This window comes from Sus scrofa, chromosome 4 (genome assembly GCF_000003025.6).
Source record: "Sus scrofa isolate TJ Tabasco breed Duroc chromosome 4, Sscrofa11.1, whole genome shotgun sequence".
NCBI lineage: Eukaryota > Metazoa > Chordata > Mammalia > Artiodactyla > Suidae > Sus > Sus scrofa.
In genome coordinates this window covers 79,845,020-79,865,850 of record NC_010446.5, presented here as the reverse complement: position 1 = coordinate 79,865,850, position 20,831 = coordinate 79,845,020, and the positions used below count along the sequence as shown (strand labels likewise).

The 20,831-nt window shown below is 41.2% G+C and overlaps 1 protein-coding gene across 3 annotated transcripts in view; it reads right to left on the bottom strand.

The window, feature by feature from the left end:
• Positions 15,705-20,831, bottom strand: part of PRKDC (protein kinase, DNA-activated, catalytic polypeptide) — a 162,772-nt gene continuing 157,645 nt past the window's right edge. Inside the window, exon 86 of one of the 3 annotated variants that reach the window (XM_021089419.1) lies at positions 15,705-20,400. In XM_021089419.1, coding sequence (XP_020945078.1) covers positions 20,196-20,400 — 205 coding nt within the window. In that variant the 3' untranslated portion in view covers positions 15,705-20,195. The remainder of the gene's footprint in view (positions 20,401-20,831) is intronic. The other 2 variants (XM_021089420.1, XM_021089421.1) reach the window with 2 other exon arrangements.

Sequence of the window (20,831 nt, the reverse complement as noted above, 5' to 3'; positions counted from 1 at the left end):
TCAGGCAAATTTCCAAACAGTCTGCAGAACCAATGGAGCCAGTGAAGTGGACTAGGCCCCTGTGGACATTGTGGGCAAAAATTAGGTGAGTGCTGACCTGGGTAGGCGTTCACACATTCGAGGGAGCTTGCAAGTAGCTTTTTTTCCCCCAATGGTATGACTCCACATACCACTGGAGGAAGGAAAGAAAGAAAGAGAGAGAGAGAGGAAGGAGGAAGAAAGAAAGAAAGAAAAATGTGAATTTGGGGAGTTCCTATCGTGGCTCAGCAGTTAATGAACCCAACTAATATCCATGCAGATTCTGGTTTGATCCCTGGCCTCAGTGGTTAAGGATCTGGCATTGCCATGAATTGTGGTGTAGTTTTCAGACACGGCTTGGACTCAGACCTGGTGTGGCTATGGCGTGGGCCAGCAGCAACAGCTCCAATTCTGGAACCTCCATATGCAGTGGGTACAGGCTTAAAAAAAAAAAAAAGAAGAAGAAATGTGAATTTGTTTTCACATTTAGGTTGTTTCCATGTCTTGGCTATTGAATAATGCTATTGTGAACACTGGAGTGCATGTGTCTTTTTAAATTAGCTTTTTTAGGAGTTCCCATTGTGGCTCAGCAGTAACAAACCCAACTAGTATCCATGAGGAAGCGGGTTCAATCTCTGGCCCCACTCAGGGGGCTAAAAGGATCTGGCATTGCCATGAGTTTTGGTGTAGGTTGCAGAGCAGCTTGTATTCTGCATTGCTGTGGCTGTGGTGTTGGCCAGCTGTGGCATAGGCCAGCACCTGCAGCTCTAATATGAGAATTTAGTATGTCATGGATGTGGCCCTAAAAATACAAAACAAATTGAAAAACAAATTAGTGTTTTCGTGTTCTTAAGATATATACCCAAACATTGGAATTCATATGGTATCATTTGTAGTTTTAGTTTTTAGTTTTCTTGAGGAACCTCCATATTGTTTCCCATACTGACTACACCAGTTAACAATCCCAAAGTGTACTAGGAGTTCCTTTTTCCATATTCTCACTAACATTTGTTATTTGCAGACTTTTTGATTATAGCCATTTTGACAGATGTGACGTGATATCTCATTGTGGGTTTGATTTACATTTCTCTGATGATTAGCAACATTGAACACTTTTTTCATGTGCCTAGTGGCCATCTGTATATCTTATTTGGAAAAATATCTATTTTTAAATTGGGTTCTTTGTTTTTTGGTTATTGAGTTCTACGAGCTGTATATAAATTTTCTATTTAACCTCTTACCAAACAGATCATCTGCAAACATTTTATCCCATTTAAAAGGTTGTCTTTTCATATTGCAGTTTCCATTGCTGTGCAAAAGCTTCTAAGTTTAATTAGATCTTATCTGTTTATTTTTATTTTTACTTGGATCCAAAAAAATATTAGTGTGATTTATGTTAAAGAATGTCCTGCCTGTGTTTTCTTTTAGGAGCTTATAGTACCTGGTCTTGTATTTAGGTTTTTAATACATTTTGACTTTGTGTATATAGTGTTAGAGAATGTTCTGATTCTATTTTTTTTTTATACATGTAGCTGTACAGTTTTCCCAGTACCACTTATTGAAGAGACTGTCTTTTCTCGATCATATATTCTTGCCTCCTTTGTTGTAGATTAGTTCAATATAAGTGCCTGGGTCTATTTCTGGGCTCTCTATCCTGTTCCGTTGATCTTTGTGTCTGTTTTTGTGCTAGTACCATACCGTTTTGATGACTGTAGCTTTGTAGGATGGCCTGAAGTCAGGGAGCCTGATTCTTCCAGCTCCGTTCTTCTTTCTCAGGGTTGCTTTGGCTATTTGGGGTCTTTTGTGTTTCCACACAAATTTTAAAATTATTTCTTCTAAAGTTGAAGGCATTACCCTTACCCTGTCTCTCTCTCTCTCTCTCTCTCTCTCTCTCACATACTCACACACACACACAAATGGAATCACTTTGCTGTACACTAGAAACTAACACAACATTGTAAATCAATTATAAAAAATTGGGGAAAAGGATATAAAATTATTCTAGTTTTGTGAAAAATGCCATTGGTAATTTGCATAGAATCTGTAGTATGGTCGTTTTAACAATTTTGATTCTTCTAGTCTAGGAACATGGTATATCTTTTCATCTGTTTGTGTCATCTCTGGTTTCATCAATGTCATAGTTTTTGGAGTACAAGCCTTTTGCCTCCTTACATGGGTTTATTCCTAGGTTTGTTTTTTGTTTTGTTTTGTTTCGGTTTTTTCTTTTTTTTTTTGCTTTTTAGGTCCATATGGATGTTCCCAGGCTAGGGGTCGAATCGGAGCTACATTTGCTGGCCTATGCCACAGCCACAGCAATGAAGGATCTGAGCCATGTCTTCGACCTACACCACAGCTCATGGCAACACCGGATCCTTAACCCATTGAGCAAGGCCAGGGACTGAACATGCAACCTCGTGGTTAGTAGTCGGGTTCATTTCCACTGAGCCACAACAGGAACTCCCTATTCCTAGGTATTTTATTGTTTTTGATGCAATGGTAAATGGAATTGTTTCCTTAGTTTCTCTTTCTGATAGTCCATTGTTAGTGTATAGAAATGTAACAGATTTCTGTGTATTAATTTTGTAATCTGCAAGTTTACTGATTTCTTTGATGCACTCTAGTAGTTTTCTGGTGGCATCTTTAGGATTTTCTATGTATAGTATCATGGCATTTGCAAACAATGACAGTTTCACTTTTTCCTTTCCCATTTGGATTCTTTTCATTTCTTTTTCTTCTCTAATTGCTGTGGCTAGGAGTTCCAAAACTATGTTGAGTAAAAATGGTGAGAGTGGACATCCTTATCTTGTTCCTGATCTTAGAGGAAATGCTTTCAGGAATTCCCATTGTGGGTTAGTGGGTTAAACACCCAGTATTGTCTCTGTGAGGATGAGGGTTTGATCCCTGGCCTCCCTCAGTAGTTAAGGATCCAGTGTTGCTGCAAGCTGTGGCATAGGTTGCAGGTGTGGCTTAGATCCAGTGTTTCTCTGGCTGTGGCATAGGCCTCAGCTGCAGCTGCAATCTGATCCCTAGACTGGGAATTTCTGTATGCCACAAGTGCAGCCTAGAAAAGTAAAAAAATAAAAAAGGAAATGCTTTCAGCTTTTCACCATTGAGTATGATGTTAGCTGTGTGTTTGTCATATATGGCCTTCATTATGTTGAGGTATGTTCCCTCTATGCCACTTTCTGGAGAGTTTTTTTTTCTCATAAATCAATGTCGAATTTTATCAAAATCTTTGTCTCATCTATAGAGATGATTGTATGATTTTTCTTCTTCAGTTTATTAATGTGGTGTATCACATAAATTGAATTGTGGATATTGAAAAATCCTTGCCTCCCTGGGATAAATCCTACTTGATCATGGTGTTTGAATTTTTTTGGGGGGGAGGGTTAGGGCTGCACTGGCAGTATACACAGGTTCCCAGGCCAGGGGTTACATTGGAGCTACAGCTTCCAGCCTGTGCCACAGCCACAGCAACATGAGATCCAAGCCCTATCTGTGACCTATACAACCACTCATGGCAATGCCAGATCCCTGACCCACTGAGCGAGGCCGGGGATTGAACCTGCATCCTCATGGATACTAGTTGGATTTGTTTCCACTGCAGGACAGCGGGAACTCCTGGGGTTTGTTCTTTTTAATGTATTGTTAGATTCAGTTTGCTTGTATTCTGTTGAGAATTTCTGCATCAATGTTCATCAGTGATATGGGCCTGTACTTTTTTTGTGATATCTTTGAATGGTTTTGGTATCTGTGATGGTGGCCTCATAGAACAAATTCAGAAGTATTCCTTTTTCTGCAGTTGTTTGAAATAGTTTCAGAAGGATGGGTGTCAGTTCTCTAAATGTGTGGTAGAATTTACCAATGTGAATGCATTTGGTTCTAGACTTTTGTTTGTTGGGAGTTTTAAAATTATTGATTCAATTCTATTGCTGGTAATTGGTCTGTTCTTATTTTCTCTTTTTTCCTGTTTCAGTCTTGGGAGATTATATCTAAGAGTTTGTCCTTTTTTTCTAGGTTGTCCATTATATTGTCATATGGTTGTTCATAGTAGTTTCTTTTGATCTTTTCTATTTCTGTGGTATTGGTTGTAACTTCTTCATTTCTGATTTTATTTGGGTTCTTTCCCTTTTTTCTTGATGAGTCTGGCTAAAGATTTTCAGTTTTGTCTATTTTTTCAAAGAACCAGATTTTTAGTTTTATTGAGTTTTTTATTTTTTATTTTTTTTAGTCTCTATATTATTTCTGTCTGACCTTTATGGTTACTATCCTTCTACTAACACTGGGTTTTGTTTTTTGTTCTTTCTTTGGTTGCTTTAGGTGTAAGGCTAGGTTGTTTGAGATTTTTTTGTTTCTTGAGGTAAACTTGTATTACTATAAACTTCCCTCTTAGAACTGCTTTTGCTGCATCCCATAGGTTTTGGGTAGCCTTGTTTTTGTTTGAATTTTTTTTTTTTTATTTCCCCAGTGATCCATTGGTTGTTTAATGGCATACTGGGTAGCCTCCACATGTTGTGTTTTTTGCAATTTTTTTCCTTGTAGTTGATTTCTAGTCACATAGCACTGTGGTTTGAAAAGATGCTTGATATGATTACAGTTATATTAAATTTACCAAGGGCTGCCTTGTGGCCCAGCATGTGCTCTACCCCGGAGAATGTTCTGTGTATACTTGAAAATAATGTGTATCCTGCTGCTTTGGGTTGGAATGCTCTATAATTATCAATTAAGTCCATCTAGTCTAATTTGTCATTTAAGGCTTGTGTTTCCTTATGGATTATCTGTCTATTTATGTAAGTAGGGTGTTCAAGTACCCCACTATTATTGTGTTACTGTTGATTTCTCCTTTTATGTCTGTTAATATTTGCCTTATATATTTAGGTGCTCCTGTATTAGGTGCATATATACTCACAATTGTTATATCTTCTTGGGCTGATCCTTTGATCATTTTGTAGTGTTCCTCTCTGTCTCTTGTAACAGTCTTTATTTTAAAGTCTGTTTTGTCTAATTAGTGCTGCTCTGGCTTCCTTTAATTTCCATTTGCATGGAATACCTTTTTCCATTCCCTCAGTTTTAGTCTATGTGTGTCTCTAGATTTGAACTGAGTTTCTTGTAAGCCAGCATATATATGAGTTTTTATTTTTTTTGTTTTGTTTTTGTCTTTTTGTCCTTTTAGGTCCACACCTGTGGCATATGGAAGTTCCCAGGCTAGGGGTCGAATCAGAGCTGTAGCCACCAGCCTACACCACAGCTCACAGCAATGCCAGATCCTTAACCCACTGAGCAAGGACAGGAATCAAACCCGTGTCAGTCTTGTTTTTGAATCCATTCAGCTAATCTGTGTCTTTTGGTCAGCACATTTCATCCATTTACATTTACGGTAATTATCAATATGTATGGTCTCATTGCAATTTTGTTAATTGTTTTGAATTTGCTTTTTAGGTCTTTTTCCTCTTTCTTCTTTTGTGATTGGATGACTATCTTTTGTGTTATGTTTAGATTCCTTTTTTCTTTTTTCTGTGTGTATCAGTTATAGATTTTTGGTTTGTGGTTACCATGAGATTTTTGTATAGTTGTGTGTGTGTGTGTGTGTGTGTGTGTGTGTGTGTGTGTGTGATTAAAGTTACTGATCTCCTAGTTTCAAATGCATGTTAAAAACCCTGCATTTTTACTCTCCTCCCCCCATGATTACTGTTTTTGATATCATGCATTAGGTTTGTTTTGTGTATCCTTCAACTGCAAATTGTAAATATCATTGATTTTACTATATTTGTCTTTTAAGCTCCCTATTAGCTTTGTGTAGGGATGATTTCCTACTTTTACTGTAAATTTGCTTTTACTGGTGAGCTTTTTCAGAGCTTTTTCATTTTGTAATTTTTTTTTTTTTTATTGCACCTACAACATGTAAAAATTCCTGGGCCAGGGATCAAACTCACCACAGCAGTGACCTGGGTCACTGCAGTGACAACACCAGATCCTTAACCTGTTGCTCGAAGAGAACCTCCCTTTTTGTAATTTTCTTATTTCTTGTTATGGTCTTTTCTGTTTCACCTAGATTAGTTCCTTTAGCATTTATTTATTTTTATTTATTTATTTATTGTCTTTTTAGGGCTGCACCCCCAGCATATGGAGGTTCCCAGGCTAGGGGTCAAATTGGAGATACAGCTGCCAGCCTATACCACAGCCACAGCACTGTGGAATCTGAGCCACATCTGTAACCTATACCACAGCTCACAGCAATACTGGGTCCTTAACCCACTGTGCCACGACAGGAACTCCTCCTTTAGCATTTATTGTTGAGTTGGTTTGGTGGTGGTGAACTCTTTCAGCTTTTGCTTGTCTGTAAAGCTTTTGATTTTGCCATCAAATTTGAAAGAGAGCCTTCCTAAGTTGAGTATTCTTGGTCATAGGTTTTCTTTTTCATCACTTTAGGAATAATGTGCCACACCCCCTGGCCTGCAGAGTTTCTGCTGAACAATCATCTGATGGCCTGTGTGAGTTCCAGTATATGTTATTTCTTGCTTTTCCCTTGCTGTTTTTAATATTCTCTTTCGTTTTTGTCATTTGGATTAGAATGTGTCTTGATATGTTCCTCTTTGGGTTCATTCTATATGGGACTCTCTCCATTTCCTAGACTTGGGTGACTTTTCTTTCCCAGATTAGGGAATTTTTTAGCTGTTGTCTCTTCAAATATTTTCTCAGTCCCTTTATCTCTATTCTTCTGGGAGCCCTGTGGTACAAATTATCATTGCACTCGATGTTGTCCTAGAGATCTCTCAAACTGTCATTTCTTTTTCTTTTGCTTTTTAGGACTGCACTTGTGGCATATGGAGGTTCCCAGGCTAAGGGTCAAATTGGAGCTACAGCTGCTGGCCTCTGCCAGAGCCACAGCAACTGAGGATCCAAGCTGCATCTGCAACCTACTCCACAGCTCATGGCAATGCCAGATCCTTAACCCACTGAGTGAGGCCAGGGATTGAACCCACAACCTCATGGTTCCTAGTCGGATTCATTTCTGCTGCACCACGACGGAAATTCCTCAAACTGTCTTTTCTTCTCTTCAGTGATAGTGATTTGCACCACTGTCTTCCAGCTCACTGATTTGTTCTTCTGCATAATTTAGTCTACTACTGATTCCTTACAGTTTTATTTTCTCTTGGCTAAAAAATTCTGATTTCTTGTTCTGAGCGTCCATTCTCCTTCTGAGTTATTTGGTCATCTTTATGATTATTACTCTGAAATCTGTTGGGTAGATTGCCTATCTCCACCTCACTTAGTTGTCCTTCTGGGGATTTATTCTGTTCTTTCATCTGGACCTTATTCCTCTGCCTCATTTTGTCTAAGTTGCTATTTGTATTTTCTGGTATGCATAAGTTAGAAATGTTTCTCAACCTTAGAAAAGTGGCCTCCTGTGTATCCCACCATGAGACGTCCTGTGAATCCCACCATGCACTTCCCTCTTGTTGCTCAAGCTGTATGCTCTAGGGGCTCCCCCTAAGAGGGCTGCATAGGTCCTTCTCTTGTGGTGGGCTATGTGGGCAGTCTGTTAAGCTTGACTGGCCCCTAGTCCAGTTAGTTGACAGGTTCCGCTTTGTGCAGATGCTGCTGGTGGCAGTTTAGTGGGCCCTGGTAGTGTGGAGGCTGGCTACAGAACCCTAGGGGCCCTGGGGCTAGCACTGGCTCAGTAATGGGTGGAGTCAGGGTCCCAAAGACTCCAGGGCTGTTGGCTGCCCACTGGCAAGTGAAGCCAGGTCCTGGGGTTATGCTAGACTCATTCCTAGAGTCTGGCTGCAGGGCCCAGTGATCCCAGAGCTCATTTTAGATTGTTGGCAGTGATGGGGGGTGGGGAGTCTGGTTCCTCACACAAGCAGTTGGGTGTAGAGTCTGGGGTGTCCCAGAGCTTATGCTGGCCTGCTATTGTGCAGGGCCAAGGCCCAGCTAGACCCAAGGTATGGTCTGGCTTTTTTTTTTTTTTGGTTCTTAGTGCTGCACCCACGGTATACGGAAGTTCCCAGGCTAGGGGTTGAATCAGAGCTGTAGACACCAGCCTGCACCACAGCCACAGCAATGCCAGATCTGAAATGCGTCTGTGACTTACACCACAGCTCATGGCAATGCTGGATCCTTAACCTGCTGAGCAAGGCCAGGGATTGAACCTGCATCCTCATGGATACTGGTCAGATTCATTTCTGCTAAGCCACAGTGGGAACTCACTGGTCTGGCTTTCTATGGGCAAGCTGGATGTGCAAGATCATGGTTTTCTTGTGTCTGTCCACTGGTGGATGAAGCTGGTCTAGAGGCTTAGGCAGGCTTGCTGGTGGAAGGGGCCAGTGTCTGCCCACTGGTGGATGGAGCTGGGTCTTGGCCCTCTGGCGGGCAGGACTGTCTAGGGGCATGTCTGGATACAGCTGTGGGCTCAGGAAGTCTTTAGGGAGCTTGTCTGCTGATGAGTTGGACTGTTTCCCTGCCCAGCTTGTTATGTGAGCTGAGGCATCCCAGCATTTGGTGCCCAGAGGCTTTTGGGAGGGGCAGGTCTTGGCACTAGTGAGCCAGGATGGAAGCCACCAGCAGCAGTAGAATGTTCCTAAATATGGCTGCCACCAGTGTCTATGTCCCCAGAGTGGGCTGCATCCTCTCCCCATCACTCCAGTAGACTCCTCCAAGACCAGCAGTTAGGTCTGGCCAAGATTTTGCCCTAGGTTCTGGTTGAGCATGAGATTTTTTGTGTGTGCCCTTTATGAGTGGAGTCTCTATTTTCTGTATTCCTTTGGGACTCCCCAAATTAAGCCCTGCTGGCCTTCAAAGCAAATGCTCTGGGGACTTATCCTCCTGGTGCAGGATTCTGGCCTGGGAAGCCTGACCCATAGAGCCCAGAACTCTCAGTGTTGTGGAAAAAGCTCCGCAATGTAATTATCCTCCAGCTGGAGGGTCACCCACACAGTGCTATGGGACTGATCATACAGTGAGTCCACCCCTGATGTCATCTCAGTGTGGCTCCTGCTTTATGTCTTTAGTTGTAGACCTTTTCTGGTAGGTTCACCTTTTTTGTTTTGCTTTGTTTTTCTTTTTAGGGCTGTACCTGTAGCATATGGAAGTTCCCAGGCTAGGGGTTGAATCTGAGCTGCAGCTGCCGGCCTACACCACAGCCACAGCATTACCAGAACCGAGCCACATCTACAACCTATACCTCAGCTTGTGGCAACACCGGATCCTTAACCCACTGAGGCGAGGGATTGAACCTGCGTCCTCGTGGATATTAGCTGGGTTCTTAACCTGCTGAGCCACAATGGGAACTCCCGGCAGGTTCGTCTTTTCACTGAAGGTTGTCCTGCAGGTAGTTGTAATTTTGGTGGCTTGCATTGTGAGAGGAGGTGAGCACAGGGTCCATTTTAGCTACTCTCTCGTTTGTAGGTTTACAATCTGTAGTTATCCTTCGGTTTTAAAACAAGTAGTTGGAGACCTGGAACTCTACTTGTTTCAAACAGTTCTTTTTAAGTTCAAACTCATTCTAAGAGGTACACATTTTTTATTCCCTTGCCACACTTTGTGATATCATGTGTTACCCCTTTATTAATTACTATTGTTATACTTGAGTTTATCAGTTTTTGTCCTTTATTCTTTATTTTTTTTTTTTTTTTTTTGTCTTTTTGCTATTTCTTGGGCCACTCCCGCGGCATATGGAGGTTCCCAGGCTAGGGGTCCAATCGGAGCTGTAGCCACCAGCCTACGCCAGAGCCACAGCACCGCAGGATCCGAGCCACATCTGCAAACTACACCACAGCTCACGGCAACACCGGATCGTTAACCCACTGAGCAAGGGCAGGGATCGAACCCGCAACCTCATGGTTCGTAGTCGGATTCGTTAACCACTGTGCCACGACGGGAACTCCCTTTATTCTTTATTTAATCTTAGTTTGTCCTCGGCCTTTAATATCTATTTGCCTTTACTAGTGGGATTTTTCCTTTCCTGTTTATATTTACTCTTGTAACCATTTCTTTTCCACTTAGATCCTTTAACATTTTAGGTTCATTTGGGGAACTCTTTGGGTTTTTAGAAGTACTTTATCTCTCCTATTCTGAATAATAATCTTGCTGTGTCGAGTATACTAGGTTGCAGATTTTCCTCTTTCAGCACTTTAAAAACATCATGCCACTCCCTTCTGGCCTAGAAAGTTCCTGAAGAAAAAATCAATCAGCTCATAGCCTTATGCTGGTTTCCTCGTAAATGACTTTTTCTTTTGCTGCCTTTAGAATTTTTCTCTTTATTCCATTTTAATGATACTTCTTGGTGTGGATCTATTTGTGTTCATCTTAAGACCCTCTGTGCTTCCTGTACCTGGATATGTTTCCTCCTTCAGACTCGGGATGTTGTCAGCCATAATTTTATTAAGTGCATTTTTGACCCCCTCTGTCTTTCTCTCTCCTGGGACCCTTATAGTGTGAATGTTGGTACTCTCGATGTTATCCCAAAGATCCCTTAGGCTGTTTTTGTAATCAGGTGGAATTTAACAAGAATATCTCCTATTGCAAAATGTTATAAATGGACTGTTACTTAACTGGGTTAGTAGTGAGGTCATAGCTAACAAAAATTCTTAATAGCATAACCTTTAGGAGTTCCCGTTGTGGCTTAGAGGAAATGAATCCGACTAGGAACCATGAGGTTGAGGGTTTGATCCCTGGCCTTGCTCAGTGGGTTAAGGATCTGGCGTTGCCGTGAGCTGTGGTGTATGTAGTTCGCAGACGCAGCTCAGATCTTGTGTCGCTGTGGCTGTGGTGTAGGCTTGGGGTAGCTCCAATTCAACCCCAAGCCTGGGAACCTCCATATGGCCCTAAAAGCAAAAAAATAAAAATAAAAAATAGTATAACCTTTAGATTTGTGGGTACTTTTTTAGTTCTTTTTTTTTTTTAATGAAGTAGAGTTGATTAATAAAACATTGTAAATTTCTCCTGTACAGCAAAGTCATTCAAACTTTAAAAAACTTTTCCTATTGCTGTTGATTGGGTGATGTAAATTCTTTTGTCTTCCAGATCACTTATGTATTCTTCTGTATCACCCAGTCTGCTCTTCATTCCTTCTAGTGTATTTTTCATTTATTATTGAATTATTCATTTCTGATTAGGTGTTTTTATGTATAATTTTCTAGTTTCTTGTTAAAATTCTATGTTCATCTATTTTTTTCCCTAATTTAGTTAGCATTCTTATTACTGATGCTTTTATCTAATAAATTGTTTCATTGTTCTTTCAGGACTTTTCTCTTGCTCTTTTTTTTTTTTTTTTTTTTTTGTCCTTTTTGCCATTTCTTGGGCCGCTTCTGCGGCATATGGAGGTTCCCAGGCTAGGGGTCCAATCGGAGCTGTAGCTGCCAGCCTACGCCAGAGCCACAGCAACACAGGATCCGAGCCGCATCTGCAACCTACACCACAGCTCACGGCAACGCCGGATCATTAACCCTCTCTTGCTCTTTCAGTTGAGATAAATCTCTGCTCATCCTGCTCCATCTATCAAATTAGATGAAATAGTTAGCTCTGGTGGTCTTGATGGGGTGTCCCCATAGTTTGCATGTATTCAGTGGCTTCATGGGAGAGCTGAATTTGATGTGAAGGCCGGTCACATCTTTTCTGAGGATATGATGGCAGCTGTCACCACGGTAGACGGTGAGGCCAAGGGTGGGGGCCCTGTGTGAAACGGGGCTTTGCCTCTGCTCAGTGGCCACCACCACTCTACTGGGGGCAGGCTCAGATCCCAAGTTGCTAGAGCAGAAGCCCTGAGGATTGGGTCCAAGCTCACTCAGTCCCCTTAAAGTGTGTGCCCTTCCCCCTCCCAGCACTGACACCCTCAGTCCCAGATGGTTTGGGCAAGGGTGAGGGCATGGGGTATGGCAGTCTGGCTACTGACAAAGATCTGCTCTCTGATCCGCTGCCTCTGCACCTGCCAGTAATGGCTGCTTCCTTCCTGCTCAGATGCCAGGCATTTCACGTACAAGTTTTTTTCCTTGGTCATGGCAGCCCTTGCTCCATGGTGGAGACGCAACACATGGCAAATGGCGCTGGTGTGTTACCTTGACTCTGGCTAGGGTAAATGCTGGGTTGGTCTCAGTCTGTCCCCCGCCCAGCTTTCAGAGCCAGCAAGCATTCACGCATTGCTCACAAGCCGAGTCCAGGCTCCCTATAGCCTTCCTGTAAGTGCTACCAGCCAAGAAGGTTCATCTTCCCTTGCTGGCCCCTAGGGATGGGGGCCTAGTGTATAGCCCCAACTTCTCACTCTCCAGGGAGGCTGTCTGCCCAAGTCACCTCCCTTTTCTTCTGAGTCCCCTCCCAGAGACACAGGTCTTGACCTGATCACTCCTCTTTCCTTCCTGCCTGATTCCATGTGGATCATTCTTATAGCCTTGGTTGCACAGGCGTCTTTTCCACTAGTCTCCAGTTAGTTTTCAGTGATAATTGTTTTCTGTGTAGATGTACTTGTGATGTCTCTACAGAGAGAGAGGCGAGTTCCATGTCCTCCTAGTCTGCCATCTTTTTTTTTTTTGGTCTTTTTGCCTCTTCTAGGGCCACTCCCACGGCATGTGGAGATTCCCAGGCTAGAGGTCTAATCAGAGCTGTAGCTGCTGGTCTACGCCAGAGCCACAGCAACACCAGATCTGAGCTGCGTCTCCGACCTACAACACAGCTCACAGCAATGCTGGATCCTTAACCCACTGAGCAAGGCCAGGGATCGAACCCGCAACCTCATGGTTCCTAGTCAGATTTGTTAACCACTGAGCCACGACGGGAACTCCCTGGTCTGCCATCTTGATTCGAGTCATCATTATCAGCTTAAAACATACTGTTCTATCTATGAGATGTTTTATGTAAGCCCCATGGTAACCACAAAAAACAAAAAAGGGGGAAACAGAACATACTACCTCAGAAAATAACAAATTTACCAAGGTAAGCAGAAACAGAGGGGAAAAGATGCAATGGAAATACAAAACAACCAGAAAGTAAAAGCTAAGATTGCAGTAGTTCTTACATATCAACAAATACTCTAAATTCAGATGTGTTTAACTCACCAATCAAAAGGCACAGAATGGCTGGATATATTAAAAAAGAACCAGAGTTCCTGTTTTGGCTCAGTGGTTAACAACTCTGACCAGCATCCATCTGGACGCAGGTTCGATCTCTGGCCTTGCTTAGTGAGTTAAGGATCCGGCATGGCTGTGGCTGTAGTGTAGGCCACCAGCTACAGCTCCAGTTCACCCCCTACGCTGGGAATCTCCATATGCCATGGGTGTGGCCCTTAAAAAAAAGCATAAAGAACCAAACAATATGCACCTACAAGAGACTCACTTGAGCCTTAGGGACACATGAACTCAAAATGATGGGATAGGAAAAAAATATTTTATTCATGTGGAAACCAAAAGAAAGCAAGAGTAGTTCTATCAGACAAAATACACTTTAGGACAAAAATGGTAACAAGAGTCAAAGAAGATCATTACAGCAGATATAACAATCTTAAGTACAGACGTACCCAACAGGGGAGCACCAGAATATATTAAGCTAATACTAACAGAAATGAAAGGGAAAATAATATAATAATTGTAGGGACACGTTAATAGCAGATTTTCAACAAAGGACAGATGACCCAAAAGAAAATAAACAAGGAAATGGTGGACTTGAATCAAACATTAAACCAAATGGACCTAATAGATAACTATAAAATCAATAGCCACAAAATACATTCTTCTCAATGGCACTTGGCACCCTTTCAAGGATAAATCATGTGACAGGGCACAAAACAATTCTTAGTAAATCTAAGAAGATTTGAATCATAGGAAGTATCTTCTCTGACCACAATGGAAAGAAACTCAAATTCAAAAACATGAGGAAAGCTAAAAACTCTACAAATATGCAGAAAATAAACACACTCTTGAACAATCAATGGGTCAAAGAAGAAATCAATATCTCAAAACAAATGAAAATGAAAATACAACATATATTCAAACCTTTGGGACCTTACAAAAGCAGTTCAGTGAAGGAAGTTTAGTTATAAAATCATGTATTTAAAAATTTTAAGGAGTTCCCGTTGTGGCACAGTGGAAACAAATCCAACTAGGAACCATGAGGATGCTGGTGTGATCCCTGGCCTCACTCAGTGGGTTAAGGATCCATCGTTGCCATGAGCTGTGATGTAGGTCGAAGACTCGGCTATGATCCCACATTGCTGTGGCTGTGGCGTAGGCTGGCAGCTGTAGTTCTGATTGGACCCCTAGCCTGGGAAACTTCATATGCCATGGGTGTGGCCCTAAAAAAAAAGAAAAAAAAAAAAAAGGCTAAAAATTTTAAGATCACAAACGATATAACTATAGCATAACAAACTGGAAAAAAACAAATTAAGCCTACAGTTAGCAGAAGGAAGGCAATAATAAAGATCACAGCCGAAATAAAAGAAACAGACCAGTAAAATGATGGAAAAGATCAATAAAAATGAGTTTTCCAAAAAAATAAACAAAATTGACAAACCCTTGGTGAGGCTTAGGTAAAAAAGGAAAAACTGCAAAATCACAAATGTAAGAGAAAAAACACCAACAGACATGAAAATACATAGGATCATAAGCAACTACTAAAAACAAGTATACACAATATACTGGACAACCTTGAAAAAACAGGTAATTTCCTAGATCAACTTACCAAGACTGAACCAGAGAGAAACAGAAAGTCTGAACAGACCAATAATGAGTCCAGAGATTGTATCAGAAATCAAAAACCTCCCAACACAGAAAACAAGACCAGATGGCTTCACTGGAGAATTCTACCAAACTTTTAAAGAAGAATTAACATCAATCCTTCTCAAGTACACCCCAAAAAACTGAAGAGGAGGGAACACTTCCAAACTCATTCTGCATGGCCAGTATTATCATGATAACAAAGCCAGATAAGGACACTACAAGAAAAGGGAACTCTAGGCCAATATCCCTGATAAACACAAAACTCATCAACAAAGTATTATCAATCCAAATTCAAGAATTCATTTAAAGAATTATATACCATCATCAAGTGGGATTTTTTTTCCCCCAAAGGTGCAGGGATGGTTCAAATACACCAATCAATAAATGTGATAAACCATATTAATAGAATGAAAGATGAAAGTCACATGATCATCTCAATAGATGCAGATAACACACTTGGCAGAATACAACTTTTTATAATAATGAAAACCTTCAGCTGAAAGGAAAATACCTCAACATAACAAGCCATATGCCACAAACCCACAGCTAACATTGTGCTCAATGGAAAAAATAAAAGTTTTACTCGAAGATTGAGAACAAGACAAGGGTATCCACCCTCACAAATTATTCACAGTCCTGGGAGTCCTATCTAGAACAATCAAGTAAGACGGAGAAAAAAATACCCATATCTGAAAGGGAAAGGTAAAATTATCACTACTCCCAGATGATGTAATCTTAGGAAAAGCCCCAAAGACTCAAGTTAAAAGCTATTGGATATAGACAATGAATTCAGTAAATTTGTAGGATGTAACAATCAATACACAGGAGTTTCCACTGTGGTGCAGTGGGTTAAGAATCTGACTGCAGCACATGGGTTAAAGGAACTGGCATTGCTGCAGCTATGGCACAGTTTGCAGCTATAGGTGGGATTCAATCCCTGGCCCAGGAACTTCCATATCCCACGAGTGTGGCCATTTAAAAAAATATCAACACACAGAATAAGCTTCATTTCTATATACTGAGAAACATCTGCAAAAGAAAACTGTCCTACAGCATAAAAAACAGTATAAAATGTCTAGGAATAAATTTTAACAAGGAAATGAAAGATCTATACAATGAAAATTATAAGAAACCCAAAAAGACACCAAGAAGTGGAAGGACATCTTGCATTTATCAGATGGAAGAGGTAACACTGGAAATTTTCCTGCTACCCAAAGCCATCTATACAGTCAGGGCAATCTCTCTACAAATCACAATGGCATTTTTCACAGAAATATAAAAATGACTATTCTAAAATTTATACAGAACCACAAAAGCCCCCCCCCCAAATAGCCAAAGCAGTGATGAGAAAAAAACAAACCCAGATCCATCACACTTCTTGATTTCAAACTATAGTAGAAAGCAACAGTAATTAAAACAGTATGAGATCTGCAACAAAAACAGACACATAGACCCAATGGAATAGTGCCCCCAGAATTAACTCCTCACATATATGGTCAAGTAATATTTGATAAGGGAGCCAAGAGTGAGAAAAGCAAAATCTTTTCAACAAATAGTGTTGGGAATAGTTAAAAAACACATGCAGAAATTAAAAAACACATGCTACAAAATTTGGTTGTGATGATTGTTGTATACCTATAAATGTAATAAAATTCATTGAATAATTTAAAGAAATAGAAAATCTGGATAGATCTGCAATAAGAGATTTAATTAGAAATAGTAATAATTAAAAAAAAAAAAACCTCTCCAAAGGAAAGGATGCTTTTGCTGGCAAATTCTACAAAGCACTGAATGAAAATCAACGCAAGTTTTTCTCAAACTCTTCCAGAAAATATCAGAGAAGGGAAAACTCCCTAACTCATCCTCTGAAAGCAAAGTCAAAGAGGTTCTATAAGAAAACTACAGACCAATAATACCCCTTATGAACACTAATGCAAAAATCCTCCACAAAGTGCTAGGAAATCGAATACTATAGCATGTCAAAAGGATTACTCATCATGGCCAAGTGGGATTTGTCTTAGCAATGTGGAGGAGGCGGGGGCTCAACATCGAATATCAGTTATGGTAACATTAGCAGACAAGAGAGAAAAAACACAGGTTCATCTCAACTGATGCAAAAAAAAAAAGCATTTGACAAAATTCAACACTATTTCTCGATAAAAATATGGAGCAACTTAGAATGGACTTCCTCAACTTGACATTTATGAAAACCCATAGCTAAGATCATATTCATTGGTGAGAGGTTAAAACTTTCCCTTCACATCAGAAACAAGGACGCCCACTTTCACCACTGTTATTCAATACTGGGAGTTCCAACCAAATCAATCAAGGAAAAAAAAGAAATGGCATTCAAACTGGAAAAGAAGAAGTAAAACTACCTCCATCATAGTCAGTGATCCTCTATATAGAAAATCCCAAAGAATATACAAAATGAGTACTAGAGCTAATAAATTAATTCAGCAAAATTTCAGGAGAAAAGACCAACACACAAAGTCAGTTGTTTTTCCTATGTGGCTATAGCTTTGGCATAGGCTGGTGGCTGCAGTTCCGATTCAGTCCCCAGTCTGGGAACTAAAAGAAAAAAATGAAAAATAAAGGAGTTCCTGTTGTGGCTCAGCAGGTTAAGAACTAGACTATTATCCATGAGGACATAGGTTCAATCCCTGGCCTTGCTCAGTGAGTTAAGGATCAGGTGTTGCCACAAGCTGCAGCATAGATCGCAGATGTGGCTTGGAAATGGTGTGGCTGTGGCTGTGGTGTAGGACTGCAGGTGAAGCTCTGATTCAACCCCTAGCCCATGAACTTGTGTATACCACAGGTACAGTCCTAAAAAGAAAAGAAAAAAAAAATGTGTTCCTGTACAGTAGCAATGAACAATCCAAAACAGAAATTAGGAAACTATATAATACAAGATATAATAGCATCCAAAGGAATAAAATACCTAGGAATAAATTTAAACAAGGAAACTGAAAAGTAGAAACACCAAAAACTAGTAAAAATTACAAACCAATGCTGAAAGAAATTAATCAAACCAAACTCTAGTGGCCTTTGCTTTTCAAATAGCCAATCCTTAAATTCCTCAATTTCATAATGTTCAGAGAGAGTAAGTACCACCCCCAAAGCTGGGCTTTCACTTGAACACACAGCGAGTACTCCAAAGTTCAAAAATATCCACCTTTGCAGAAGTTACTGGTCATTAGTCAGCCTGGGAACTTCCTTATGCCACAGGTGTGGCCATAAAAAGAAAAGAGATAAAAATATTAAAATGCTTTAATAACTTAATAAAAATATGCTTAATATTTTCAGGTTTCCTTATAATCAGTAGAGATGTCTTTTACTTCCTGTTTTCCAAGCCAAGCATCTTTATTCAGCAGGGATCACAGAGCTTAAGTGTGAACCAAAGTGTGAGCAGGACACAAACCCTCAGTGTGGAGCACTGCCCACCCCAAGTGACTGGCGAGGATTTCAGGATGCTGCAAAAAATCAACTTTGTATTATTCACTTCACTGTCATGGGGTCCCGCTGAATTTTCAAGAAGAGAATGTTGAGAATGGCCTCAGACACACATTCATCCGTCATGATGAACTTTTATTGATACAAAAAGTAGTCCCTGAGAAAGGGGGTTCCCATGATACAGGGATCAGGGAACAAATCTAGCATTGTCAAGACTCAAGGAAAAATTATGGTTAGTTGTTACAGAAAACAAAATACAACACTCAACACTAAAGTGGCTTGTTTTGCTATAGCAAAAACACATTTACTAGCTCATATGTGTAGGTACTGTTTTTCAAACCATGATCACTTTTTTGTTTAAAATAAAAAATTTCTTTCAATGAATAGACACTATTTGTTGATAAAGGCTTATTTTAATGCCATAATGCCATAAACCTGTATTTATCAGAATAAGTTTGTTAAATAATATAATGAAATAATTTATAAGATGAACATTTTTGCTTTTGACATAGCATAAAAGCTATACACTACTGTGGGTTAAAAAAAAAAAAAAGCTTTAATGTTCTTAAGAGTTACTATTTCTCAAAATCATACAGAAGTTTCTAACTATAAGTGTTGGAAAAACACAAAAAGCTCAAAGCCAGAGTTCCCATTGTGGCTCAGTGGTAATGAACCTGACTAGACTCCACGAGGATGAGGGTTTGATCCCTGGCCCCACTCAGCAGGTTATCTGGTGTTGCAGCGAGCTTCGGCGTAGGTTGCAGGTGTAGCTTGGATTCTGTATTGCTGTGGCTGTGGGGTGAAGGCCGGTGGATACAGCTCACATTCCACCCCCAGCCTGGGACCCTCCAGGCGACGTGGGTGTGGCTCCCGGTGGGGAGGGCTGGGGCAGAGCCAGAGGCTCTGTGACGTAGAGAAAGTCATTTCTTCATTTTTAACTTGATCTTACTGCTCTAGAATGCATGTTTTATCTCCAAAGAAGACTCATTTCAACAAGCATTTCTTTTATTTTCCTAGAACTGGAATGCTTAGTGTCACCCCTCTTGTCATACTTGAAATTTCTGAACTTCTCCTGAGTCTGGGATGCAAAGCCCTTTCTCTCCCTGCTATTGTGATCAAAGCAGCAAGAGTGCACACCAAAACCGAGGGTTTTGTTTTGTTTTGTTTTGTTTTTTTGTCTTTTTGCCATTTCTTGGGCCGCTCCCGTGGCATATGGAGGTTGCCAGGCTAGGGGTCTAATCGGAGCTGTAGCCCCCGGCCTACGCCAGAGCCACAGCAAAGCGGGATCCGAGCCACATCTGCAACCTACACCACAGCTCACAGCAACACCGGATCCTTAACCCACTGAGCAAGGGCAGGGACTGAACCCGCAACCTCATGGTTCCTAGTCGGATTCATTAACCACTGCGCCACGACAGAAACTCCAAGACTGAGGTTTTTACCTCCTACATCTTCTCTCTGCTCGAGAGCAATTCTGTCATAAAAGATCAAAACTAGAAGAAAATAAAGTGAAAGAAAAAACCCTACAAAGTTATCCTAAAATGTCAAATACAATCATTTTTATATATGATAAGCCATAATCAGAGCCTGACCTGTTCTTATCTCTGTGTTCCTAATACAATATAACAGCCTCCCAGTTACTGTCACAAAGTCTCAGGGAGCAAGTCTCCTGGGTAATTACCAGTGGGAACACTGCATGGAATGCCCACACACACACACACCGTCTCCCCCAGTCCTGGCATTGGTAACCTGTGATACCCTTCATCCAGTGCTGGCAGGAGGCTGGCTATATGCTTCTCTCTTAAACATCCATGTGAGCCCTAAGCCTAATCTGTGATGATGACCCAACCCTGTACACACACCAGCACTCACTTCTCTGTCATGACCTTGATTAAACTTGTCATACAGGAGTGTGTCACTAAACAGACTCCTCTTCAGGAAGCGCAGCTCACGGATCGCTCAAAGTTCAGGGCACACTTCAAACACTCGCTGTGCCCGATCTGCTGACTCATCTGGACCTCACATCCAGGGTTCCCACCCTTCCCAAGTTCTGCCAAGGATGTTGGGGTCTGTTGCCTGGTCAATGAGGCACTTGACCTGCACCTCTTCTGAAAGTCCACTCTCTGGCTCCTGGGCCCGAACGTTGTGATCACTGCTTCCTCGAGCTACGGCGACATAATCTCTGAAAGCAGGCGCCTTCTCATGGCCCAGAAATAACTCATCACTGGAAAAAAGGTTCAACAAATATGAAGATACAAACCATGCATTATTTTTCCTGTCATCACATAGGGCATTTCTGTTGCTCGTAACCCTGAAGGTAAGAGATCTGATCTGTAGGAAGACAGAGCGTGACGGATGCCATGAACGTCTGTCTACAGGTGTTTGTGTGGATTCGCACTCTCACCTCTCCGGGGTTCATACCCAAGGTGGAGGCAGGGTCACATGGTGACCCCACGGTTAACTGTTCGAAGAACTGCTGCACTGTTTTCCATCCCCACCAGCAACGTCAGAGGGCTCCTCACCACCCAGCTCGGTAACAAGCTGGTGTGTGGTCCAGCAACCCCAGTGGGTGTCAGGTGGAATCCCACCTGCATTTATCTGATGACTAATGACCTCGGCATCTTGCCAAGTACTTACTAGCCATCTGCATATCTT